The following is a 27,261-nucleotide window of genomic DNA, read 5'->3' as shown; positions in this document are numbered from 1 at the left end:
GCTAGGAACAACAAATGTGGAGAGATCAACCCTCTTTGGGGCCCATATTTTCAGGATGTTGTAGGGCAGAGATGAGGAACCTGTGGCCCTACAGATTCCGTAGAACTACAGTTCCTCTCATCCCTAAGCACTGGTAATGCTGGCTGGGGCTGATGGGAGCTGGAGTCCAGCAAAATCCAGAGGGCCACACACTTTCTATCATAACTGTAAGGGATAGAGGACTGATCAACACAATCAAAGAGGTTTTGGGGTTGCCAACTGACCAGAAGGGAGGGGAGGGGGAAACAGGCACAGCACAGCCTGCTCTTGTGCTGTTAGCAACAGCTTTATCTGCAGAAGTCCTCATATGACCACTGATTTGCTGCGCAGATATCAGCAGCGTTATTGGCTAATGTGTGCTGGCTGAGCACAGGCGCAGGGGACAGTAAATAAGTTGGCAACTTTAATGGGGTTGACAGGGAGCTGAAGAAGCTTGAGGCAGAAGATGCAATGAGCTTATTGATTTATTTAACAGAGCTTGTGTCATTTGATTGTAAGTAGACTTTCTAAAGTGGCTTGTGAAAACATATCAATAAAAGACAAAGTTAAAAACTGGTATTTTTAAAAATTCAAAATTTTATTAAAATCAACAAGCTAAAAACAGATTAAAACACTAACTCAACACATCAGTTCATCCCTGTTTAGGTAGATTGAGTTTGGAGCTGAGCATGGTTGAAGAGAGACGCGGTTTACCCTTGCTGAAAGACTTGCAGGAAAACCACATTTACAAGCTGCCCATTGGGTTGTGTGAACTGTCGAGTTTGGGTCCGGGTTGTTGCTTTTCACCTGGCAAGACTCCTGTGCCTACAAGCGTGGCTAAGCTGTGCCCCTTCAGGTGTAGACTCCAATTCCCATCACCCCTGACTATTGGCTTGGCCCGCAGTGGCTGATGGGAGTTGGAGTCTAGCAACATTTGGAAGGCAGCCTCCCCTAGCCTAGGGTATGAATTCAACAGGTATGGCCAGGATTGGTAGCAACAGGTAAGCTTTATTTGTTGCACTTCTGGCCATTGTGTCACTGTTAACGGAGACAAATGTTGACATTAAGTTGTTGTCATTATTATTATTTTCCAATCTAGTGCCATTGGTATGCTCAGCAGTTGACAAAGTTCAGGAATAGCATTTCCTCCAGTATATCCCCTTAGGCTTAAATTACGTTGGCATCTGGGTTCTAAGGGCCAAGCTTTACACAGCAGATTGCAAAGCTGTACGAGGGGCCAAATTTGGACCAAGCGCACCACAAAGGGCAAAAACATACGAGCTCTGCCGGATCAGGCGAAAGGCCTATCTAGTCCAGCATTTTCACAATTTATCTAGGAAATGGTGACTATCACTACATTTTGCAGTAGCAAATTCCACAATTTAACTTGGTGCTGGGTGGAGAAGTCCTTACTTTTCCCAGTCATGAATTTTCCAACATTTGGCTGAACTGGATGTCCATGAGTTCTAGGACTCAGCTATACAGCTGCAAATATAACGTTTTAAGTATGTTTTAAGTGCATTATACAAATGTGACACTAGATGGCGATGGTGAGCTACTGACAAATTTAATATATATTTTGAAAATGTTTTTTTTAAAAGCATTTTCACATCGTTTTTATGTGTGTGTAGATTCCACCCTAGTGTCATGAGAGAGGGATAAAAACATCTCTCTGTCGCTTTCTCCACACAATGCATGATTTTATACACTGTGGTCATGTCTCCCCTAAAAAGTCTCAGTGTTGTAACCTTTCCTCACAGGGGAGTTGTGGGGTGGGCTGGAGGAAATTGCATTCAAACATAACTGCACATGAGTGCTAGTTGGCACCCAAAGGAGTTAAGATCACAGAGTTCTCTTCTCAAACTCAGACTCCGTGAGGGAGAATGTGAAGCTGCTTCTTTTCTTTTCTCTCATTCTCTTTGCACCATGTAAACGACCAGGATGGACATGCCTGAACTTTCTCCAAGCTCAGGACATGCATGTTTGAAACTCGGTTTATGAACTTAATCCGTTCCGGAAGTCCGTTCTTAAACAGAAACCGTTCTTAAACCGAGGTGCGCTTTCCCTAATGACGCCTCTCGCCGTTGGTAACATTCCACTGTTCAGCTTCCATTCTTAGACTGAGGTAAAGTTCGCAAACTGGGACACTATTTCCGGTTTTCGGAGTTCATAAACCGAATAGTTCGTAAACAGGACTGTTCTTAAACTGAGGTACCACTGTGCATTCTGTATTTTGTTAGCTGTGTTCTCCTTACTGCTGCATGGAACAACTCATGAACCAGACTTTTAGATTTAGTAAGTAAAGCATTTTAAACTTACTTAATAGTGTGTGGTCTGTTCATTGCAAGAAGGGTAGAGAGAGGGGCAGAGCTTTAAAGCAGATAATATGGGTCTAACAGCCCATATTCCCCCACTTTATTGTTTTTAACTTTGCTGGGGGCTCTCTTCTGCTGGAGGGAGTGCAAAGCCCCGTGTTTTGAAGCTAGGCATCCAGAGGATACTTTTGTTAATTACACACACAAGGGTCAGATCTATTTTCTTCCCACATGGGGTGGGGAGCTCTATCAATTTGCTTAGGCAATTGGGCAGCAGGCAATTCTTTCAGCCTCAGCCTCGGCCTCAGCCTGCAGTCTGCTATGTAAGGGTTATAATACTGTCCTACCTTATAAGGTTCTTGTAAGGCTTAGCGAGACAATATGGATGTTCTGTTTATTTCAGAGCTTTGTAGCCCTCCAAAGTTTTGCTGTTTCCCCTCATTATAATTTGATTTGTAATGAGTAAGAAAACGGGAGATAGAGAAAGGGGCCTGAAGTTTACTCAGATTCCTAAACTGTTGTTGCCAAAAGGACAAAGAGCCTTGAAACACCTTAAAGACGCCACAAGTCTCCTTGTTGTTTTCCAGAGGATCGGATCATTGAAGAACTTTCCCTGCAAAGAAAGCTAAGCTAAAACATTTGGGGCGTTTACAGGGTGAGGTGGTAAACCAAGATATGACTTGATAGACTTTTGTAACACTATATGTACAGAAGAAAATGGTTAGTCCATCTATTTCTTACTGTCCCACAATGATTCAAAAGGGGGGTATCCTCTCACAAAACTGACTGGGAGTTAGTGGAGAAGTCAAGGAAAGCACTTCTTCAAGCAAACACATGGAACTCAACGCTACAATGTGTTGTGAGGGCCGGCCACTAGCTCTGATGGCTTCCTACCCATGGAGGAAGGGAGCTAGAGGAAGAGCTATATTACAGTGGTACCTTGGGTTAAGTACTTAATTCGTTCCCGAGGTCCGTTCTTAACCTGAAACTGTTCTTAACCTGAAGCACCACTTTAGCTAATGGGGCCTCCTGCTGCTGCCGCGCCGCCGGAGCCCAATTTCTGTTCTCATCCTGAAGCAAAGTTCTTAACCTGAAGCACTAATTCTAGGTTAGCGGAGTGTGTAACCTGAAGCGTATGTAACCTGAAGCGTATGTAACCCGAGGTACCACTGTACTAATGACAGCTAAACTGATCCTCCACAGCCAGAGGCAGTCTACCTTCAAATGTCAGTCTATCTCAGGGATGCTGGCAGGGAGGCATCAGGAGAAGACTTGTGGGGTTTTGTTACAGGCGTCTCTGGTTGGCACTTATTTGGAAGCAGGCAGAGTTGGACTTTTCGTTTTCCTTAGGCTCTTTGATTCCTTTCTGCAGGCTCTAAATCGCCTTTGTCACTCCCTTATATTTCCTGCAACTCCACCCCTTCCCCTCCAGGGGGCGACCTTTCTCGGACTCGCTAGCCGCTCGCCTCTATGCTCCCGGTCTGTCCCCTGCGCCGAGTGGTCTATAACCTGCCGAGGGGCGGAGAAGAGAAAAGAACGCCGCGCTGGCCATTGGATTCGCTGGGTAGCGAAGGCAACGCAGATCTAAGAAAATAGAGACCTATACGCCGTCGTCGCGCTCCCGAGCGAGAACTTCCGGCCTGAAAGCGGACTGTTCCTTTCCTTGCCGCACGCAACTTCCGACGCGGAACGTAGAGATAAGAAAACAGCCGCCGGGGCGAGGTATCTATGGCGGCGTTCCCTTTCCCGCCGGAAGTTATGGCTATCTCTGACAACAGAGCGGAGGAGGGAAAGGTCCTTCGGACAATGAAACCATAGAGTGGGAGCTGGGAGGAGAGGCCGCTCTGCCTCGCTGGGAGCCGGAGAGCTCTATGCTGCGTGGCGGGGGCTCCAACGGAAGAGCTCGGGAGGCCTCAAGCAGCTGAGCGGCCAGGTGGGGAGAGAGGCCCGCTGGGTAGGTAGGGGCGGGGGCCAAGGTGCGGGGGGGGGAGAGGTGCTGTCGGCCCCCAAATATGAGGGGGGCTGTATACACACCTGGGTGGGGGAGGGGCTGGTGCCCCCCAAAGCTGGGGAGCTGTTCAACCCCCGCATAGACGTGGGGGCTTTCTTCCCCAATAAACATAGCTAGGATGGAGCTGGCGTCCTCCATACCTGGGGTGGTGTCCCCCCCAAAACACAGCGGGGGTGGGAAGGGTTGGTGGCCCCTCAGCTGTGGTGATATTTCTCCCTCAGTTGTGGGGCCACCCCAGTTATGGTGGTATTTCCCCTCCCACACACCTAGGGTGGCCCCACAACTGGGGTGCTGCTCCCCCCCATAAACACAGCTGGGTTGGGGGGGAAGGGCTGATGGGGCCCTCCACAGCTGGGTTGGCACAATTGGAAGAGGGAAGAGGCTGGTGCTCCCTGCCCATCCTCCGCCATAAATGCATCTGTGGTGGGTTGATGTGCTCATTGCGTGCATGCACACACAGAGATGGTCACCACCAGGTGGGATGGGAGAAGGCCTGGTGTCTCCCCCCCCCCGAAAAACACCTGGGGTGGTGTTTGGTCGGGGGGAGAACTTATTTTTCTTCTTGCAGTTTAATGGTATTACAAGGTCACTATTGTCCCCGTCCCCCCACAGCTGCTTAGGTTGAAGGGGAGGGACTGGCAAAGAGCTAGGTGGTCACCAAGATGGATGGTGGTGGGGACTGGGGCTGGTTTTTTGAGGTGCGACTGTAAGAGGGAAAGTAAGGATGGAGGATCAAGGCACAAGGGCAAGTGCCTGGTAGGCATATTCAATGGGGTTGCCTGGCTCAGGAAGGGTGAGCATGTGGGGAGGTCAGAAGAATATTAATGGGGGGGGGAGAGAAGAGGGAGCCTATGGCATGGCTAGTAGTGGGAAGGCGGTTTAGTGCATAGCTGTCAACGTTTCGCTTTTTTTAAGGGAAATTCCCTTATTCCGAATAGGATTCCTCGCAAGAAACGGGGAAAGTTGACAGCTATGGTTTAGTGTGTTAGGGTTGTATCCAGCTAAGTCCTACTCAGAACAGACCCACTGAAATGAACAGCCAGGTTTATTCATTTCCATGGGTATACTCTGAACATTGGAGACAACCCATGGACTCTTAAGGGAGGAGATGTGAAAATGGTAAAGATGGGGGCATTTTGCCTCTTTTAAGATGCAGATGAGACACACAAAGACCCTGAAAAGAGTATGACCCTGTGGGGATGGTGTGGGGCAGGATGTAGAGGGAGAACAGAGGAGAAATCTGTGGGTGGAGGCAAGGTAGAGAAGGGTGGGAGGTCTAGAAGGAGAAGTCAGGCTGGTGGCTGGCTGGCTAGCTGAGATCCAGGAATGAATTAAAATGGTGCCTGGTGAGGGGGAAGGAGGTGCAAAGTTGTTTTATTGTATTTTCAATAATTTGTTGTAAGCTGCCCAGAGTGGGGTACAAATAATGATTTTTTGATGATGATGATACACTTTGGGGTAGAAGGTTCAGAACAGGGAGGTGCAACAATGCAAATTGTTTGGTGGGAGAAATGAGATTCTGGAGAAATAAAGACTTGAAGGAAAGTGATATTATTTCATAATTATTATCACTTTATTCGTAGGCCATCTTTTTCCCCCACCCCTCCCAAAATGATGCTCAAAGTGGCTTATTACAATGAGATCAGAATAGACAATTTCATAATAAAAGTAATAGTTGTGGGTTTGCTTTAGAGGATGGAGGAGATTTGAGGTTCTGGTGGGAGTAATTGTGGACATGGCAAAAATGTGAACAGGGCCTTGTGACTTTGGGGAGGGAAGTTAGAATTCCACGGGATGTTGAGACTGTTCCTTTTTCGGACATGCATGGAGTACACCTTTATAATTTAAAGAGGGGGGGATTTGGTGTCAGGGCAAAGACCCAGCAGTCAAAGCAAGAAAGACAATACCGTACATATTCAAACCAGGAAAAAAAGAGATTGGCCCTGAATGTGCAGAAGCAGAGGAGGGAATGACAAAAGTATTAAACAAACATCCTCTAGGTTGTGTTGTTATGCTTTTTGCTGAATGCACTTTGAACACAGTAAGGCTGCCCACAGGATCCTGGGAATTGTAGCTTACTGCTCCCAGAACTACAATTCCCACCACGCTACAATTCCCATGATTCTTTGTGGGAAGCCATATGCTTTAAATGCATGGAGTGTGTGTTCACAGCCTCCCTCTTCTTCATAGATGATGGCACTTTCTACATGTGAAGTTTTTCTTAAAGAAAACACAAGTATGTTTCCCCCTGGGTTCTCCTCTTTTCTAGGGAACAAAGACTCTTGTGGCTAATGGATTTACTATTCCCCACTTTTGTTTCCAGAAGAGCGAGCGACTTTGCTATCACCAGGCAGCACTGAGTGGATTCTAGATCCCAAGCCCTTCCTCTGGTTACAATCCGGATTGACGCCCTGCCACAGGTAGGAAGGGTTTGGAATTAATGTCACATCCCAGTGCATTATGCAGTTCTTTTCGCCCACAGTGTGGAAGTCTCAAAGTACTTGCTTTAAAAGTAACAAAGTTTCTAGTCCTCAAGGTGGTGGGAGGTAAATTTGAACACAGGATGCCTGTTTGTTTGTTTTTTTAAGAAATCCTGAACAAGAAAACAAAAGATTGGGGGTAGCAACAACTCAGGGAGCAGGTTTCTTAGGATGTTTTGCACATGTACTCAGCAAAGAGGAAGGGGGTATCCTATATTCCAGCAGGCTGGCAGACTTTATCCTTGCATTCATCCAAATAATACTTTAAAATGTACAGTGAACAGCAGAGGGTGCAGTTTGGCTCTGTATGTCTCCCCTGTATGGCCCTCGGATCCCTGCCCGCATCCTGGTTCCCGTGGCCTGAAGACAAAGAAGACTTTTGTGAGTGGAAATAAACAAATATAATTGACGGGAGGAGTGACTCTAGCAGTGGCCTTCAGGTCCCCAAATAGCTATGTTTCCCACAGCTTGCTCAGAAACTGTATCCCAGAATTGCTTCGTGTCGTGGTCTGAGTCTGCTTATTTTCTCTTCCCCTTTTTCCTTTTTGGCTTCATCAGCAGGAAGTCAGTAAAGCTCTGTTTCTATGATGAGTTTTATTTGTTCTTATTTTTGAATGGTTTTTAACAATTTGTTTACGCTGCTTAGAAATTCTGATTGTTTGCTTGCTTGCTTGCTTGCTTGCTTGCTTATACCCCGCCCTTTCCCCCTGATAGGAAGCAAAGCTGCTTACAGGTAAAAAATAAGAGCTGCTAAAAATAGAAAAAGCAATCACTGAAAAACAATTAAGCATTGATAAAAATAAAACTGTATACATACATAGGAAGTACTGAAACCATACCAATAATTACAATAAAAACAGCACAGCACCAGCCCTTTCCTTAGAAGCAGTCAGTTCCCAAACGCCTGTTGGAACAAGAAAGTCTTCACCTGCCAGAGGAAGGACAACAAGGAGAGAGCTAGTCTAATTTCTGTAGGGAGGGAGTCCCAATGTCTGGGAGCAGCCACTGAGAATATTTAAATATTAAGTGTTATTTAAATGTCTTAAATAAATAAATAACGACAGAGCCTTCCTATACAGTGGCACCTTGGTTCTTGAACTTAATCCATTCCGGAGGCCCGTTTGACACCCGAAACTGTTCGAAAACCAAGGCACAGCTTCCGATTGGCTGCAGGAGCTTCCTGCACTCAAGCGGAAGCTGTGTCGGATGTTCAGCTTCTGAAAAACTTCACAAACAGGAACACTTACTTCCGGGTTTGCGACATTCAGGAGCCGGACGATTTGTTCAGGAGCCAAGCCGTTCAAGAACCAAGGTACCACTGTGTGTGTGTGTGTGTGTGTGTGTGTGTGTGGTTTTTCCTGGCCAGGAGAAAAAGAGGTGTGGGAACTGAGGTTGTCACCTTGGAAGTGTTTCTTTCCCATCTCCATCCACCCCCTCTGCAACCTGAACGGTGCTTTTTCTTTTTCTACAGGTGGGCTTTTGTCGTGCCAGCACCACCGAAACACTCATGGCACTGAAGGCAGAAGCTCCCCTCTTGGACTACCTCAAGGTCTCTTTGAAGTGCAAAACGGAGAAGGAGAAAGAGAAAGTGGCCGCAGGGCATCTGCTCCCCAGCTGCTCCCCAGTCAGGCTGGATGGGCCCCACGCAGATCCCGTGGACAGAGGTGGGGAACGTGCCCCTCCAGGGCGCAGGACAGGGAAAGTCCCTCCCCTCGCATCAACCTAGAACTCAGGGATGCCCAACGAAGTCCGATGCTTGAGGACATGCAAAAGGAAATACTTCTTCCCACAGCATATAGCTAAACTGGGAGATTCCCTCCAGCAAGATGGGGTGGTGTCCACCAACTTAAAAGAGGATTAGGCAAATTCACGGAGGACAAGGCGCTCAATGGCTACTAGCCTCAATGGCCATGTTCTCCCTCCCCTGTCTGTTGCTGGCCACTACATGAATTAGGTGCTGGAGGGGCTGCAGGCCTGAACCTGCAGGGCTTTTATTGGGTTCTTAAGGTGGAAAAGGACCCCCAGCCTTGAGTTAGCCTGTGAAACAATAGTAAGAGCTGTTTGTTGCCATTGGAAAAAGCTTGAGCCAATTGAGGCTGACCTAGAAGAGAAGAGTGGAAGTCCTGTGGCTGCTCTCTAGGTAAAAACCACCGCGATTCCTGCTGGATTCCCAGTGCCATCCATAGGGCAGCCAAGGACTCTCTCTGCCTGCCCTGACTCCAACTCCCATCAGTCTCAGCCAGCATGATCATGGGGGGTGATGGGACTTGTAGTCCGGCAGCGTCTGGAGAGCATCTCTGTTAGAGAAAGGAAGGGGGCAGAGCGCTCGCAAGGAATCAGGGAGACGGGAACTGTCTCCAAGGCTGGCGTCAGACCCCTCCTCCATCCCAACGTGCCCCCTTTCTCACCCCCAGGAGAGCGGCTGGTTGTAATCCCGGTGGCCGAGGTTGGCCCAGAAGAGGCAGGCAGCTCCTGGAGTCAGGAGTACCTGATTGCCGAGAGCTCGGGGGGCAGCCAGCCAGTGTGCATGGTGTGCGGCGGCAACCTGAGTGCCTCCGGGCCTGTGGCCGCCCGCAAACACATTCTGGAGCATCACGCCCACTCGTTGGACTTCAGCTTTGAAGAGAAGCGCAACATCCTGGAAGCCTGGAGCGAAGGGGTGGTGCTTCCTGAGCCAGAGCCACAACCTTCCCCTGCAGGTAACACACACCAACACAGATCAGTGTTGTATTAAATGGTGCCATCTCCAGTTGGGTCTGGAAAAGGTTTTGGGTTTTGAGCAAAGTCGCCCTCTGTGTCTGCCTCCTCCATTTCCCCTGTGCCTCCTGGAGAAGGGGCTGGGCGTGTCAGTGCAGTTTGCCATCCTTTGGGGTTCCTTTTCCGGTCAGCAGAGTCACCCAGAAAGTCTTCCAGAATCCATTTCTTCACAATTCAGCTCTTCTCTTGGCGAACGCACACATGGGAATAAACACACCTCCCATTTTGGTTCTTCTGAATGCATTTATTGTTGAATTAACACTACATCTTGTATAACCACTAGTCTAGTAAAGTAAAGTAAAACTATGTTCAGATAATCATTCTGTCTCGCTCTGCTCTTCAGCTGTCTGGCCAGAGCAACAGCCTCCAACATTCTCTCTCTCCCTCTCCCTGATCCATACCTTGCCTTATAAAGAAACCTGTTGATAAGGGGAAAACTTGTTGCCAAGGGCAGGCTTGTTGCTAGGGCAAAATCTTTAAAGGATCATTTCAAGTCATTGTCTAGACTACACTAACAGGATGTTGGCAAACGTTTCAGTGGAAGTGTTTTTCTCTGCTCTTTAGCCGAAAAAGCCAGGGCAGTTTGCAGACAACCAGTGATAAGGCGGAGCCTGCCCACAGGTTTACAGACTTTAAAAAAGACACAGCACAAAAGGAAAAAGGATTGGGAGGGAAAAAGCAAACTCGTGGACTTGTTTTTGCTTACATAGTGTTTCATAAATGTTCTCCCTGGCACGGAGAGAGGAAGCCAGCTCTCTGCAGCTGCTCCTTCTCTGGCCAGTGGACTGGGTCAGGCTGGTCTCCTCCTTGCTGTGATGTTCTTCCAAGAAGGCAGGAGACGCTGCCTTCCTTAGACCCCTGGGTGGTGGCAGAGGTCCAGACATGCTGCCCTCCATCTTTGCAGTCCCAGGGCAAAAGTTGAGTGTAGGGATCAAGAGGAGGCCTGATGGTGTTGAGGATTGACAGTGAAATAGCACTTGAATTGTGCGTTTTAGAGACATGTAATGACTACAGGCGTTGGAAGATATTGGCCTTTAGGTTGGATAACGCAACCAGGAAGTTGTGTATTTATGCAGGAAGAATGTATAGAAATGCAATCACTCTGCCTATGCTTGTGCCTGTTAGTCACTGGGAGAAGCAAACAGCTGGCGAAAGCACTAAGGCCAACCTGGCACCCTCTGGGTGTTTGGAACTACAACTCTCATCAGCCCCAGCCATCCTGGCCATGTTGGCTGATGGGAGTTGTAGTTGAGAACACCCAGAGGGCTCTGGGTATGCAAAGGCTGCCCTAGACGATTGCCTATTGACTTAGCCTCTCTCTCTCAGCTCCACCCTGGATACCAATAATTCCTCCAGGCATTGCCTTGGAGTACCAATTCACATCCATAAGGGCTAGAAACTTGTCTCTTTCCTTTCTCCCTCCCCCTAAACGGAAGATGAGATCCTTGGGAGGCCAAGTCCTCTGCCTGCTGCTGCCCATTTCCACTCTTTGCCGTGGAACAAACATGCAGTGCTGTGTGCCGCTTTTGATTCCCCTTTCTGAAACTATCCCCTGCCAGGCGACCCCGGCAAGAGCAAGCAGCCGGCTGAGATAGAGGTGCTCCTCGATTCGGAGGAGCGGCAGCCGGCGAGTCGGAAGCGTGGGCACCTGAGAGCGCGCTGCGGTGAGTGCTGGGGCCGGAGGTGGTGGTGGTGGTCGTCGCTTAGACGGGTCATCGTCATCGTTCTCAGACCCAGGACCCACTCGTAAGAAAAAGAGGGAGCTGCCGTCTGGCCTAACACTGCCAACACGGACTGGCAGGGGCTCTCTGGGATTTCAGGCAGGGGGCGCTCTGCAGCCCCACCTGGAGGTGCCTCCAGGGAGCTGAACCTGGGCCCTTCTGCAGGAAACATGTGAACTGTGGCCCCTCCCTTAAAAAACAAAATGAGATTCTAGTCCTCATGGTTCTGAATTTAAACTGGAAAATAGGAAGCTTCCTTACGCCAAGGGATCTAACGTAGTGCTGTCTACACTGACTAGCAGCAGCTCTCCAGGGTTTCAATTGGGGGGGCCGGGGGGAGTTTTTTCAGCCCTACTTGGAGATGCTAGGGATTGAACCTGGGACCTTCTGTGTGCAAAGCACTGAGCTATGGCCCTCAACCAGCAGAACGACACCCCATTCCAGTGTTTGTTTTTAACACACATGTCTGGCTTTAGCCTTCTCTTTCTCAGGTGCCCAGGTGCCAAAGAGGGGGTCTCTGTACCTCTGGCTGTTGGGTAGAAGGAGGAGTCTTTGTGGCTGCAGGCTCGTCTTGTAGGGATAAGAGCCTCATGCGGAAATCCCTTCTTTTGCAAAGTGTGCGAGATGAGCGAAGCCTGATGGCCACAGGCACTGCCTTCCATTTTAGCGTTGGAGCGGGATATGACTTGACTTCAGCCACCAGTTGAAGACCATGGACCTAACCCGTGGAACTGTTTTTCCTTTATGTATGCTTAGACCCTGAACGGCGATCACAAGGCCAGCAGAGACGGCACAGCTTGAGCGCCATCAAAGACATGAGCAAGCATCCCAGCAAGACCACAGGTTAGCAACAGAGCAGAAAGGCTGCTTTTTAGAGTGGGGGCAGGTTTTTCCCTCCCCAAAGCAATGGAAGCGTCTTCCGTTCCGTCGCCGCCACCGTTCCTTCCCTTTGCGTGCCTAGCTGCCTCCTTGTGTGTCCACCCACAGGATAGCGCTCTGCAGAGGCGCCAAACATTCGTAGGATCTTATCTGCCTTCCTCCTTGGCTCCTTTGAAAGTCAAGTTTCTAACCTTTAAAGAGGGGCTTGACAGCATGCCATCAAGGTTTTGGTAATACTGAAAAACTGAATTTGATGGGTTGAACGAAACCATCCTTCACTCTTGCAAAAGTCGCTGTGTGCCCCTTCTGCAACACAGTCAGAATAATTTGCAAAATAGGTGGGGTGAAAATGTGGGTGGGGGGTGCAGAGTAGTTTGACGTGCGTGACTTATGCAGATTGCAGAATCTGGCTCTGCTTGGTACAGAGTACATACCGGTATGTTTTTTTGTGCTGTTGTTTTGGGAGGGGACAGAATAGGATTGTGTGGATTACATCCAACTTAAGTTTCTTCCTCAGAGGAGACCCATTTAAACTAACGAACCTAGTGGAGCCATGTCCATCACTTTAAATGGGTCTAACTGAGTTTATAGCAGTCACTTTCAGTGATGGCAGACTCAGGACTCTCCCCAGGCCACTTGCCTCCATGGCCTTGCTCCCGCACACTCCTTGAGTGTTTTTGTCTGACCGGAATATGTCCTTGAATTCAGATTATGCCTCTAGCCTATCTTGATGGAGAAGAGAGAGTGGGGCAGGGGTGTGGGGAGTGTAACAAAGGTCCAATATGCTTTGCCCTCTTTCACCTCTGGCCCCTTCCACAACCTGTGCCACTTCCACACGGCCCCCAGAAGGCTGCCCAGAAGGGAATGCAGCCCTCGGGCTGGAAAAGTTGCCCAATCCTTGGCTTAATTCCTCGCCGCCTCTTTTCTTCCCAGGGAAGGAATGGCTCTCCGAATGTGGGGTCCCAGGCTCGGCACCTGCCGAAATCCGTATCTTCACAGACGGCACTTTCCCAGCTGGCTTTGCCTTGAAACTGTACTGCCGGACTCAACCGGGTGAGTAGTGCTTTGGCGGTCATACTTATAAATCTCCCTCCGTTAGGGAAAGGAGAAGGAAGGGGGGAGCAGGTAAAACACGTGCGCATTGCTGCCACTGCCGCCTGAGCCCAAACCAGAGGCATGTTCCCTGTCAAATGCAACATGCACACAGCCAGGCCGTCACATGAGGAGGTGGAGGCGGAGCCGCGGTCGAGAGGCTTGGACTTCCACTGACCTCTCCCCACCCTCTGCCTCCCATCCCATCGGCTTCTCTTTTCCCACCCTGGCAACTGGCGGTGGCGGAAGGAGCAGGGCAGGGTCAGGAAGCTGGGGGGAAAAGCTCCCTCCTTGACTGTTGCAAGTTGGGCACCCAGAAATGTCCGGAGGGCCGCAGGCTGCCCACCCCACGCTTAAAACGGAACACTGGCCACCATGTTCTAACCCCTTAAAGCAGGTCTGGAAGACTCCAACTCCCATCAGCCCCTGCAAGCACAGCCAACGGCTAGGGGTGATTGAGTCCAGCAACATCCCAGTCCCACTCCCACCTGCAGAACTAGAGCCAAGGGGTGGAAATGGCAGGGAGCCAGGCTTCCTTGGAAGCTGTTGGTGGTCTTGACGTTGGCTTAAGGAGAGGTGGGACGGCCCTCTGCCTGGAATGTTGCAGATGACTGCTCCTTCCCACTCCGTAATTCTGGGATTTTGGGGGCATTCTGATGGCACGGGTTCCTACAGATGGCCACAACGTATTGTCGATGTTGTTACAGAACCACCCCAGGACTCTGAAGCAAAGCCAGGCCCAAGGAAGAGAGCAGTGGGTAAGTCTTGCCGCTTGTTCCCAATAAGGAACAGGCGCGAGGGGCCAAACTGGGTCGGATTTAGGCCCACCCACCACCCACTCTTCAGCTGACTGCCAAGGATGCTAAATCCCACTCTGGCTGCAAGTGCCTGTTTCCACAGCCAAGGCAGAATTGAACCCATTTTCCTGAGTAACGGCAGCTGACGGACGGGTAGGTGGGGCTGGCCAAACTGGACCCCCTGCCTGGCCAGGGTTGGCCTGCAGGCCAGAAACTCACCACCCCTGTCTTAGCACAAACAAGCAATGTTTCCTGTCCTTGCTGTGTTATGGTTTCCCCCCTGCTAATTGGGAGGCTGAATGTTATCTCCAATCTTGCCGGCTGTGTATCAAAAGTCACCAAAACAAGAGCAACGTCACATCACTGGCTTATTCCCTCCAAGCTCAGCCAAGGCTGAAGCCCGGCTGAAAACTGGACTGGAACTCCTTCCGTTTCCCAAGGCAGGATTTGCACACCAGCATCTCTTCTCTTTGTATATCCCCATTCTCAGCCCTGCCCACCCCCTGAGCTTTCTGCTATGCTTGGGGACTTCCCAGGGGCATCTCTGAGGTGTAGGTACTGCCCGCCAACTTGGATGGCTGTAAAAGAGGATTACACAAATTCATGATGCTTAAGGCTATTCATGACTACAAGCCACGGCTGCTCTGCTTTACTTCCACTGGTGGAAGCAGTAAATGAAGGCAGTACATGTCTCCGGGGACCAGCTGCTGGGCATTCACAGAATGACAGAGTTGGAGGGTCATCTAGTCCAACCCCCTGTGATGCAGGAATCTTTTTGCCCAACGTGAGGCTGGAACCCACAACCCTGAGATTAAGTCTCGTGCTCTGCCGACTGAGCTATCCGGGTGGATGGAGAGAGCTCTTTTGTCCTCAAGTCCCGCTTAGCAGCCTGGATAGCTCAGTTGGTTAGAGCGTGGTGCTGATGATTCCAGGGTCACAGGTTCGATACCCATATGGAACAGCTGCATATTCCTGCATTTCAGGGGGTTGGACTAGATGATCCCCAGGGTCCCCTCCAACTCTGATTCTGTGATCAGCTTCCCATAATGGGCATCTTTTTGGCCACCATGAGAGTGAGAGGCTGGGCTAGATGGGCAGCCTTTGGCTTGATCCAGCTGAGCTCTTTTGTTGCTGTCTAAATGCTCACTTTTAGTTGTGAGAGCAGCTCATTTGACAGAGCAGGAGACCCTTGAATATCAGGGTTGTGGATTCGAGCCCCACATTGGGCAGAACATTTCTGCATTGTGGAGTTGGGCCAGTTGACCCCCCGTGGTCCCTTCCAACTCTGGGATAGGTGGACTGAGCGAACGGCCTGTTGTTGTGCATTTCAATTCGCCACCTCTTCCTCCCCAGATCGCAAATGCTCAGTGTCTTTACTTCGGCTCCACTCCACGGATCCTCCTCCCCGCCAGCTCTGCCCACCACGGGACCCTGCCCCTCGCGCCCTGGCCAACTCCCCCGGCAGCAACGCCAAAGATTGCGATGCCAAGCCCCGCCGGCAGCGGGCAGCAGCGGGCAGCGAGGATGCCCCTCTCCTCGCCAAGAGCTTCAACCCCACCTGGCGCGCCCGCTTCCTTGTGGACTTTGACGCCGCGGCCAACCACCTGGTCTGCATGGTGTGCGAGTACCCTCTGCGCCGCATCTGCCTGGCCACCGTCAAGCAGCACATCCTCCAGTGCCACGCCGAGACCCTCCACCTCCCGCGGGAGGTCCGCCGCACCATCCGTGAAGTCTGGGAGAGCAGGGGCCAGTCCCCCTCTGCCGCCCCCAGGAAGTGAAGGGGAGCTTGGCCGTCACCCATCCCACCCCTCCAATATGCCAATGTGGCGACGTAAGTCGTTGGACTGGCCACCCATGGCAGCTGGGGGGTGGGCGGGTGGAAGAAAGGTTAGGCACCCAGTTACTAAGTGGGGTTCATTCTTTCCCCTCTCGGGCTCCCTGCCCAGAGGGCGCCTCGTTCTTGTCTCGTTTCGTTACTCAAGCATGTTCGGGGTCAGCCACAGCCTCTTCTGTCTTTGCGCCTGCCCTCCGTCCCCACCAGTCTGCCTGATCACTACCACGGGGGATGATGGGAGGAAGGTGAATGTTTTGTGTGTCTGTGTGGCAGGAGAGGGAAATGGCCATTGCTGCCTCGCCTCCAAAGGTTTGGGGGAGACCCTTCACATGGCACCTACCCCCACATATACCCCATGTGTTCCCAAAAGTTTGCCTCTCTGTCTCCCCAGAGAGAGCAAGGGTGGTGGAGCATATCAGGAGGTGGGGCTCTGCCTGACCAGGGACTCCCGCCCCCTAATCGGTTAGTTTCCACACCAGCAGAACAGGTAAGGTATGCCTCTGGCTCCTTCCTCGGCAATAATGTTTTCCCCTCCCTGCCCCTCCACTGACACTCCAGCTAACAGGGCACAGTACTTGGGACCCATGGCAGGACAGGATGAGGCCTCACACCCTGTTATATGACTTTTAATAGGCACACCCCCGAGCGGGGAGGGGGGGCAGCGCCATTGCCCAGCACCTTCCCAGGGATGAGTTACACTAAAGGGAATCCGAGTTGTTGTTATACAAAGGAACAATAAATTATTTTTATGATACCCTCCTGCTCTCTCTCTCTCTCCCTCCCTCTTTCTGTCTTAATTTTGTTTTCTGTGTTTGGCTGGCATGAAGAACCTAAGAGCAGCCACGCTGGGTCTGGCCAAAAGTGTCCCGTCTTCTCTAGCACCCTCACAGAAGCCAACCAAGCACTTTGCAATAGGTCAAGATTCATTGTCCCATCTGGTTCTACCTAAGCCCTTTTACTGGAGCCAATCCAGGGGCCTCTTCCATGCTAAACACAGAATCCTAGAACTGTAGAGCTAGAAGAGATCCAAAGGAACATCTAGTCCATCCCCTTGCAATGTGCTTCTCCCATTGAGTCGGGGCTCCTCCTATCCCTAGGCCATGTTTGTCATGGGGCTTTTGTTTGCCTGCAAAGTCTCCTTTAACTGGGTCGTGCCCCCTGCTTTCCTGGAAGGAAGTGGAAGGGTAGCTGTAGAAACCTCTGACTTACTTGTGTGACCAAGATGTAGCTTGCTATATACAGTGGTACCTCGGGTTAAGAACATGCCACATTTTCTCTTCCCAACAACCCTGGGAGGTTAAGATAAGCTAAGTAATATCAGCCGGCTCTAGGTTACATGATGAGCATTGTCTCCAGGCAGAGCCATTGTGGCTAGCAGCTATGGATAGCCTTGGCTAAACCTCTCTTAAAGCTATCTAAGTTGGCTCCTGTGGGAGACAGTTCCTCAGTCTTTTAACACCAACAGATTGGTCAAAGGCAGATTTCCGTTCAATTCATTTCCTAGCAATTACCAACATGGAGCTTTCATAGCATCTGCAAGTGGTGGGCTGTCTGCCACAACCCCAATATCCCTTTTCCTGGTCAATCACTACCAGTTCAGGAAGCGATCAGCATGTATGTGAAATTAGGATTCTTTGGGCACAATGACTATCACTTTTGCAGGTGCTTGCATATTGATGCAGTTCTTGCTAGCTGCCATTAGGAGGCGCCCTTCACTGCAGGAGAGGATGCTAGATCTCAGACAGACTAACCACAATGTTCTAACTCAGGGAGATCCCTCCGTGGGTCGGATTGTGCGCACGTGTGAGTGCACACGCCTGCGATTTCCAGCATCTGCATCTGTGCAGACGTGATTTCCAGCATCTGTGTCTGCACAGATGTGATTTCCGGTGCTGCAGAAGCAAGTCCCTGCACCGCACTGTGCCGGTTTAGTGCAGCGCGTGGGGACTCACCGAGTGGGTAGTTTGGTTCAGTTTGGGGGTGGCTCGTGGGCCGGTTAAACGACCCCCGTGGGCCGGGTGTGGTCCATGGGCCTTAGGTTGCCTATCCCTGGTCTAACTTAAGATTCAGGAGCCTCAGCCTGCTGTGGGTAGATGTGACTAGTGCAGAGTCTACCGCCTTGGCCTTCGTTCCAGTGCAGTAAGAATGACAGTGACCAGCTCAGGTAACCCTGCAAAATGTACCCAGCGCTGTGGATCAACCTGTCGAATTCCTTCTGGATCCACTTTGTGCACTGCGGACTTTCAGTGGCAGCTTGCAAACAGCTACTCGCCTGGGGCGAGTTGGTTCAGCAACAGCTGACCACACGGGGAAGACTGGTGGGGGGAAATGAGGCAGTTCTTCCCTTTTAGATGGGTGACACAAGAGAAGTATGTATTACTCCGCCACTGTTGACTTCCGAGGGCTCAAAACTCAGTGGGTTTTCTTTCTGCTTTGACAGGGACATCAGGGCTCAGTTCAACCTTTGGGTAGACATTGGCTTGATCGCCCCACCTCTCCCACCCCCAAGAGAGACAGGGTCTTGTTACAAAAAAAGAGAAAGACCACGTTTAATAAATTATGATGCTGGGGCCTCGCACTTGGGCCCAATAAATAACAAAGACGAGATCCAAAAAGACACAGCAGGAAAGGGAAGGGGGGAACCTTATAGTCTTGACCACATCAGCTTCCTGTCCAGCGGGTGGATGGGGTGGGGCATTTTAGTTTCACTACAAAACTCTTTAAATGGAAAAAGGGGGGAGGAACTGTTGCATTCACCAGCCACTCGGGATCTGCACCGGGGGGGGGGCGGGTGAGGGGAGCAGAGGGTGCTTTGCTGTTCCTTAGGAACTCAAGCCTTATGCTGCACTGGACCCACTGCTCCATCCAGCTCAGTACTGTCTACACTGGCTGGCAGCAGCCCTCCAGGGTTTCAGGTAAGTGACAGTCCCAGTCCTGCCTGGAGATGCCAGGGATTGAACCTGGGACCTTCTGCATGCAAGGCTCTAACCACTGAGCTGCACTGCTCCCTTCCGCAGCTGGGCAAACATCACTTACCGCCAAAGCCAGACAGAAGCCTTTCTGCATCTCTGCATTCCAGAAGAGGCGAGAGCGAAGATTTGTCTGCAGCTCAGCCACAAACATCAATCATTCTGACACAGATCCCACTTTCATGTTTAGGTGCTACCACCACCAACACCCCAACCTCAATAGCTGAAGTGAAATTTGGGGGCTGGAGGATTTTAAAGCATCTTCTTTGTGGGGCCGGGGGCATTGATTTAAAAAACATTTCAATGGCAGTTTGGAGCGCTGGTCTGGTCAGATGTGGCCCCTGCTTAATCGCGGGCGGCACATCTATGGAGTCTTGTAATAGGTCCTTGAACCAGTAATTTCTGATCATCAAGCTGAGGGTTGAACAGGCTACTTATTGCATCTCCTGGCCTCTTGGGTATTGGGTCTTTTTCCAGCCACCCAGAAAATTACGAGTTCCAAGTGGGTGCCATGCCATCCCGGTTAGGATTCTGGGAGTATTTGAGGATGGGTGGGATGAGACTCTGGATGTTGCTGGACTCCAACTCCCATCAGCCCCAATGGTCAGGAATGATGGGAGCTGGAGTTTAGCAACTTCCAGAGAGTGCTACATTGGCGAGAACCTGGGGATGAGAGCAACGTCTCCCACAATGTATTTTTACATCTACAGAAATGATGAGATGCTGATGATTACAAGGGAAATTACCCCATCCCCGAACAAACGGACTGGGATGTTGGGCTTTTGTATGATTGGCGAGTTCACTGGTGGAGAGATGGGGCCCATAGCCTCCATAACGTTTATCCCCCCACTTGCTCCTTGCTGGTGATGGGTTCGAATTCCGTTTGGGAAAAGACTGGGAACGCCTGAAAGACCACTGACATGAAGGGGCGCATGTCACACCCTGTCTCCTCTTTGTGCGGTGCGGGAAGAGGAGCCGGAGGTGGGGGGCGGGGACACTTTAAAGCACCTAACATTAACAACCAAAATTTTTGTGTATATATTGCATCGTAAGATAAATTAGCTGGGGGGAGACGACGACACCCTCTCCATACCAGCCCCAAGAAACCTAAAATAAAATTTAGGGGAGCTAGAGTCCTAGGGGGGCTCCCCCCCACATTTCAGCATCCCTTCCCCATTGTCAAAAAACCCCGAACCCCTTAATTAATGGAAGACAAGTTCCAGTTACATCATATTACCCTGAGAAGGGGAGGGGAAAGGGGGGAGAAGTGCTTAAGAATATGTTTGAGGGAAGGGGCAGGAGGAAAAGGAGGGTCCAATCCCCGCCCCCATCCCATAATATCATCAGTTCCACAGTATTAACCCTTGTTAAGAGCCACATAACAGGTTGGTGGTCAAAAGAGTCTAAGCAGCAATTACAGTTCAAATAAATAACTAGATGCGAGGGTAGATTGGAGGGCTCTTCTTCCCGCCCCCGCCCCCCCCCCACAAACACACATACACCCCAAGCAAAGGGGGGGGAGATTAATTGTGAATCGCCCCCTTCCTTCTTTCCACCCACACTCTTATCCAGAAGAGATTCTGTGATCCTGAGCATTAAAATCTGGTGGGAATTGGGGGGGGAGAGGAGTTTCACACCCGCAATGTTCCCCATGAACACCCCCTCTTGCATTACTGCATACACACAAAACACACACAAACACACGTGTAAATTGCTTAGGATACCCCAGCCCCAAATTAGTCCATCGTGGTGGAAAGCAAGGCAATATCAGCATCTGGATCAAAAAAACTGGGGGGGAAGACAAAGAGGACTCCCCCCCAATTTATACACACACACTCCCCACCCCAATAAATTAAAACCCAGCATGATCTCACACACACACACACACACACACACACACACAAACACACCACCCATTCCCCACCCCACGAAGGTAAGAAAGTTTTTTTCAGAAGTCATTGTAGAAATAAGTGTTCCCCGAAATTCTGATTGCGGCAGCAGCAGCAGCAGCAGCAGCAGCAGCGGTACCTACAGAACGGAGCGCCGTCAGTCTTTGGCGTTGTCTGTCGTCTTGTACGCTGAGCGTTTTCAGGTTGGTGGACTTAGAAAGGTATCCAATCAAAGTTCCCTCAAGTGGGGGGGGGGATGTAATAAAGTAGTTGAAAAGCCCCCCCCCCGAATTCCTGCTCACTGCTTCAGCCCTCACATGCCGTCCATCAGTCCCCTTATTGCACTCCCGCCCCCCCTCCTCTTCTTCCCAGCCCTGAGATTGACGGAGCTCATCCTGCACCCCCATCTTGTTCACACCTCGGTCTCCACTCCGGCCAGCTTGGGGGTGAGGATCCGGGGCGTGACGCCGGCGTTGAGGTCCACTTCGAACTCCAGCAGTTGCCCCATGAAGTTGAGGTTGGGCGAGATGATGGGCCTTCGGCCTTTGACATACTTGTAGGCATCGCCCATGGTCATAAGAGTGTGCTTCATCAGGTAGGCGATGACAATGGTGGCCGAGCGGGAGACACCGGCCTGGCAGTGGATGAGGACTCCTTTGCCGCTCTGGTGTGCCTCCTCTGGAGTAAGGGGGGGGAGAAACAGCGTCAACGCTGAGAAAGGGGGTGCACACAAATGCTTCCTGGACTAAATTCCATTTCACACACAGCTCCTTGCCTGTTCGCCTACGGCGAGTTAAGAATAGGCCCCAGGCGAACAGGCAGCAAATTTTTTTTTAGAAAGGGAAACAGATTGGGAGAAAAATAGAAATGAGGAACATTGGAAGCTGCCCTGTACAGAGTCAGACCCCTTGATCCATCTAGCTATTGTCTATCCTGGCTGGCTTTGAATCATCAGGGTTTCAAATAAAAGACCATTCCAGAGGGAGATGCCAGGAATTGAACTCGGGACCCGCTGCATGCAAGACGGACGCTCTACCACTGAGCTACACCCTCCCCTTTATTTCGCCGCAGGACTAGACCTCACCAATGAACTCAAAAGCTTCCTCGAAGTATTGGCGCAGGTCCTGGCGGTTGTTGTCGGTGGCGGGGAGGCGCTTGTAGCGCAGGCGCCCGCTGTCGGCGTGGTACAGGGGCAGGTGGGTGGTGACATTGAGAACGTGCCCAACGTTGAGGCTCAGCATCTGTTCGAGGTCCTGCGCGTCTCGTTCGTTGCCCAGGAACAGGAAGGGCAGAATGGGGCTCAGCTCGGCGTTCTCCAGGTCAGGCGTGAGTGGGGGGCCCAAGTCATCTGGGCCGTCCGCAACATCTGGTCCAATCAGACTGCCTGTGGTCAAAACACAAAGCAAAGGGGTTGAGTCCCTGGAGTGGAAGCATTGTGCAGAAAAAGTGCTTGAGTTTTATTTTTTCCTCCTCCCTCCCAATCTGTTTTCCTTTTGTGTGTGCCCCCTTTCTTTCTTTCTTTCTTTCTTTCTTTCTCACTTTCTTTAAATTAAGCCTGAGGGCAGGGACTATTTTACCACTGACATTTGTAAGCTGATCTGGGAGCCTTTTCTGGCAGGATAAAAAGCTTTGTGTAAGCAAGTAAAGAATTATAATAATTCAATTTTAATTAGGGCTGTGAAATTTTAATCGATCAGTAGGTTTGGCTGAGCAGTTAGAAACCAAGGATGTGAGCACAAGCAAAACATTTTGCTCTCATTTCCTTATTTATTTGGAGTGTTTGCATCAAATGATCCTCAAGGAGTCTTCCACTAGACTGCAGTGATAGACAATTGCCTATCTCAGTATTGTCTGCACTGACAGTCAGCACCACTCCAGGATTTTGGGGCGGCGTGGTCTCCCTAACCTTACCTGGAGATGCTGTGGATGAAACCAGGGACTTTCCCCCTGCAAAGCAGCTGCCCTCCTAACGACCTGCCAGTCATGCTGGCAAGGCGGGAGGTTTGGATGGAGGTGTAGACACAGAGCCCCACTCAGAAAAAGGTGTGTTGGGGACAGGGAGCTGGAAACACAGCAGGGCTGGCGCTCCCTAATTTTGAAGCAAGTGAATGGGGGGGTGCTCTGGATCAGGTGTGGGGGTCCTTTAGCCCTCCAGATGTGGTTGAGCTACGGCTCACATCTTCCCTGGTCGTACGCTATCCTTGCTGGCACTGATGGGATGTGTAGTTCATCAGCATCTGGAGAGCCAAAGGTTCCCCCCTTTGCCCGCTGCACCTGCTCTAGATTTTTTGCACTACAATTCCCATCACCCCTGACCACTGGCCACCACTGTTGGGCAGGTGGGACACCAAAGAGCCTCTCCAGCCACCCCCATCCCAGCCAGATGCTGAAGTCCAAGGTATAAAATTACCTAAAGGCACAACATGGGAAAAGAGCTCTGTGTGACACCCAAAGCTGGTCAATTTGGTGGCAGAGTAATATTCTAAGTTGAGTTTCTGAATCTCTTCTGTGCCCACCCCACAGGAACAACCCCTGAAGGTGGTGGTGTGAGAGCCTCTGCTTATATGCAGGTTCTATCCCCACTGACATCTCTAGATAGGGATGGGAAAGCTCCCGGCCTGAAACCCCAAGAGCTGCTACCAGTCAGAGCAGGCAGCACTGCGCTAGATAGGTCAGCGGTCCAATTCCGTATAAGGGAACTTCGTATGCTCCAAATTGGTGCTGACCAAATCACTTGGAGAGGCTGCCCCCCCCTTCCCCTGTGCAGTTTTCTGTGGGAGGAAGGTGGGGGCGAAAAGGGAGGGGACTTGTTCTTCTTCCTGACCTAAAACATCTGCTATGTAAAATGACACCCCACCCTCCATGGTGGGGGCTGGCAGGGGCTGGGGAGAAGGGAGGGGGCAAGTGTGAAAGAAGGTCAAAGAAATGATGTCATGCTACCAGCTGGGTAGAGTTCATTCTGGTTCAATGGGGTTTTGAACAGGTGCTAAAAGTGAGGTGGGGGGAACTGGGGGGGGTGTGAAGCCCCCCTTCGCATCTTGCCATCTGCTCATGCAGCTGGGATGAGGTCACCAAAGAGATGGTGGAGTGGTGCAAATCTTAAACCTAACCCAATTGGCATAGGGAAAACATGCATGGAAAGAACTGCCCTGTTGTGTCTTCCTGCTGTATTCATTCTATCAACATAATGTTTTGTGGTTTAATTTCCCATATTTCCCCCAATGAACTCTAGGGAGCATCTGTGGTCCTCCTCCAAACTTCCTTTCTCCCTGTGGCTTTCAAGGGGAGTCTACATCCTACATTGGCTCCCAGTTTGTTTCCGAGCACAATTCAAAGTGTTGGTGCTGACCTTTAAAGCACTAAACAGTCTTGGCCCTGAAGGAGCATCTCCACCCCCATTGTTCTGCCCAGACACTGAGGACCAACACTGAGGGCCTTCTGGAGGTTCCCTCCCTGCAAGATTGCGGTTACAGGGAACCAGGCAGAGGGCCTTCTCAGTAGTGGCACCCACCCTGTGGAACACCCTCCCATCAGATGTCAAGGAAATAAACAACTATCTGACTTTTAGAAGATATGTGAAGGCAGCCCTGTTCAGGGAACTTTTTAATGTCTGATGTTTTATTGCTTTTTATATTATTATTATTATCATTAATTCTGTTGGGAGCCGCCCAGAGTAGCTGGGGAAACCCAGTCAGATGGGTGGCCTATAAATAATAAATTATTATTATTATTATTACCAACCAGGAAACAGGTAGTTCAATGTGGAACAAAATGTAATAAGGAAAAATATAACCTCAGGAAGCCTGAGAAGGACCCGAGGGAAACTCAAGGCTGATGGATAAGCGGCAGCTTTGCAGAAATAATCAACCTCTTGTCTGGAGGCAGGAGTTCTTTAAAGCGGGGAGACACTGTGTTAGCCCAGAACGCATTCCCCTTGGACCAGCAGAAGGCTCAGGGCAACTAGGGAGGTGGTGGCCCCAGGAGAAAGAACTTTTGACACACCAATGCAATTTCTGCCACCACCACAGCGGTCGGCACCTAGAACCCCCAGCTCACCTCTCCGGCCAACCCCTTCCTGCCCGCCATCTTTGTTGAGCAGATCCAGCACCAGGTGGAGATTCTGGGAGGGCTGTGTTTTGCGGGGCTTGGGGGGGCTGGCGGGGAGAGGCTCCGGACTGGCGCGGCCGCCGGGCTCCTTGGCCCAGAGACGCTGCAGCGAGGAGTCCCTTGCGTCGCAGCCTCCCCGCGAGGAGATGAAATCCAGCATGGCCATCTTCCCCTGCTGGAGCCGCCTCCGGCCCGCTGCGTCAGCGGCCCCGAAGCGCATGGCACCCTGAAGCTGGCTCTTGGTGTATTCCATCAGGTTGCGGCAGTCCAGGATGAGCGGGGAGACGTGCTGCTGCTGCTGCTGTTGTGCCCGGGACCGTGTCATTTTCTTGGCCAGCTCGTCGGGCCAGATGGTGCGGACGCTGTAGTCATCGTCATCCCCGCAGCTGGGGGCCGGAGAGGAGCCCGCCCGGGGGTCGTAGGCCACGATGGGGTCGCTGCTGCAGAAGCTGCAGGAGGAGCTGCCCGACTTGACTGAGGGGTTGCAAGCCAGGCAGGCCAGGGAGCGCAGGGCCGAGGAGGGGGCGCAGGGCAGGCACCCCAGCTTCTTGACGGACGGCGGGCTGCAGCTGGAGCAGCTGAGGGAGCGCAGGCTGGAGCGGCAGGAGAAGCAGCCCAGGGAGAGCAAGCCGCCCTTGGGTCCGGCGTCCTCACAGCGCATGAGGCGCCAGCAGCCGCGGCAACCGCATTTGAGGGGGTGCATGGCGGGGCTGGAGAGGCAGGAGGAGCTGGTGGATGTGTCCAGCACCGCCGGCTTGGAGTTCTCCTTGAAGCAGCGCTTCTTGAGCTTCACCTGGGGCAAGAAGACCTTCAGCTGGGGCCCAGCGAGGCCTTTCGGCTTAGGCTCGGCCTGCTTGAGGTCCAGCTGCAGGGAGACGTTCCTCTCAGGAGACAGGCTCTGCACGCCTCCGACCGTCAACTTGATGTCGATGGTGTGAGAGTGGTTGGGTTGCAGGACGCCCGGCGTCCCCCGGCGTGCGGCCTCGTCGCAGGGCGCCTTCGCGGGAGCCGGGGTGGCCTGGCCAGGCGCTCTGGAGGCCGCTGGGGGCTGCTTCTCGCCACCGCCTGGGGTGCCCCCGTTGGCAAAGCTGTGGTTGAGGCGCAAGGCCAAAGTTTTGGGTCGCTGCAGCACGCCGATCCGTTCTTCCAGAGGCGAGGGAGGCATTGGGAAAGGTGAACTGCAGGGAGAAAGAGAGAGGGAGGGAGAGAGAGATAATAATATATAATAATAATATTTTTTTATTTATACCCTGCCCTTCCCGGTTCAAAAAACCGGGCTCAGAAGAGCATGCAGCAAGTTGGCGCCCATGTTTTCTTTCTTTTGTCAGGGGTGTCTAAGGTTTCAGTTTCATTGAGCTCTGCCACCCCACACGATCCAGATACAGTGGTACCTCAGGTTACAGATGCTTCAGGTTACAGACGCTTCAGGTTACAGACTCAGCTAACCCAGAAATAGTACCTCAGGTTAAGAACTTTGCTTCAGGATGAGAACAGAAATCGGGCTCCGGCAGCGTGGCAGCAGCAGCAGGAGGCCCCATTAGCTAAAGTAGTTCTTCAGGTTAAGAACAGTTTCAGGTTAAGCACAGACCTCCAGAACAAATTAAGTACTTAACCTGAGGTACCACTGTATTACAATGTGGGAATCCCACACTCAAACGCATTATTTCCCCCGAAGAATCCTGGGCACTCTAGTTTACACCTCAGCCAGCTACAATTCCCAGCGCTTCTAACAAACTGCAGCCAGGCGCAGATCTACTATGAAACTAATGAAGCTTAAATTTCAGGGCCCCTAATCCCAGCCCCCCCCCCACCAAAATGACTTTAGTCTGCATTGCTTTTAAAAAAATTTGGGTCTGGTAGACCCAATTTGAATCGCACAACTCACAATCATTTTATGACGCATCATGAATGTAAATAACATTTCCCTAATTTTCACACACACACACCCCGCAAATAACTTGAATTCACACAAGCGACTTTGAAATAGTCTAGTAGAGCTATTGTAATCAAAATCTGAAATTCAGTGCCTATTTTTTAATTTTTTTAAAAAATGGTGGTGAACTGTTGTGGAACAACCCTGTTAACTAAGATCACCCGGACCTTGTTGTCGGTTGCGAAGGGGACCCCGTAGCAGTTCATTCTTCAGGGCCCCAAAAATGTAGGTCCGCTACTGACTGCAGGTCCCAGTGTGCATGTAGCCTTTGAGAGTGGCAGTGGAATCTGCGACCCTCCAGATCTGACACTGGGTGAAAACTCCCAGCATTGGCTCTGCTGGCTGGTATCCCAGCAACATAGAGAGGGCTGCAGGTTCTCCATCCCTGCATTAAACAGGGAAGGCTGCCATGGGTAGCGAAGCGGATGTCTTCCAGAGAATGCCTTCTAGGAGTTGGCA

At 51.1% G+C, this 27,261-nt stretch overlaps 2 protein-coding genes across 8 annotated transcripts in view; one reads left to right on the top strand and one right to left on the bottom strand.

The window, feature by feature from the left end:
• LOC128403931 (dual specificity protein phosphatase 10-like) overlaps positions 1 to 27,261 on the bottom strand; it is a 259,214-nt gene that overhangs the window by 220,814 nt on the left and 11,139 nt on the right. For 2 of the 3 annotated variants that reach the window (XM_053369116.1, XM_053369115.1), the window contains exons 2-4: positions 24,819 to 26,047; positions 21,847 to 22,146; positions 20,350 to 21,440 (exon numbers count right to left, since the gene is read on the bottom strand). In XM_053369116.1, coding sequence (XP_053225091.1) covers positions 21,175 to 21,440; positions 21,847 to 22,146; positions 24,819 to 26,034 — 1,782 coding nt within the window. In that variant the 5' untranslated portion in view covers positions 26,035 to 26,047 and the 3' untranslated portion in view covers positions 20,350 to 21,174. Of the gene's footprint in view, positions 1 to 20,349; positions 21,441 to 21,846; positions 22,147 to 24,818; positions 26,048 to 27,261 lie in introns of those variants that run through there. The other variant, XR_008328024.1, reaches the window with a different exon arrangement.
• Positions 3,928 to 16,658, top strand: SPINDOC (spindlin interactor and repressor of chromatin binding). Of its 5 annotated transcripts, none has more exons than XM_053369125.1 (9): positions 3,928 to 4,055; positions 6,668 to 6,764; positions 8,296 to 8,488; positions 9,239 to 9,523; positions 11,141 to 11,245; positions 12,059 to 12,145; positions 13,115 to 13,234; positions 13,981 to 14,031; positions 15,424 to 16,658. In XM_053369125.1, exons 3-9 carry the CDS (start codon positions 8,332 to 8,334, stop codon positions 15,846 to 15,848), a joined length of 1,230 nt encoding a protein of 409 aa, XP_053225100.1. In that variant the 5' UTR covers positions 3,928 to 4,055; positions 6,668 to 6,764; positions 8,296 to 8,331; the 3' UTR covers positions 15,849 to 16,658. The 5 variants fall into 5 exon arrangements, with proteins under 5 accessions (XP_053225100.1, XP_053225099.1, XP_053225098.1 ...); XM_053369124.1 differs by lacking the exon at positions 3,928 to 4,055 and adding an exon at positions 4,062 to 4,266; XM_053369123.1 differs by lacking the exon at positions 3,928 to 4,055 and adding an exon at positions 4,062 to 4,287.

This window comes from Podarcis raffonei, chromosome 16 (assembly GCF_027172205.1).
Source record: "Podarcis raffonei isolate rPodRaf1 chromosome 16, rPodRaf1.pri, whole genome shotgun sequence".
Classification (NCBI taxonomy): Eukaryota; Metazoa; Chordata; class Lepidosauria; order Squamata; family Lacertidae; genus Podarcis; species Podarcis raffonei.
The sequence above is the reverse complement of the archived record's forward strand: the minus strand, read 5'-3'. Positions and strand labels throughout refer to the sequence as shown.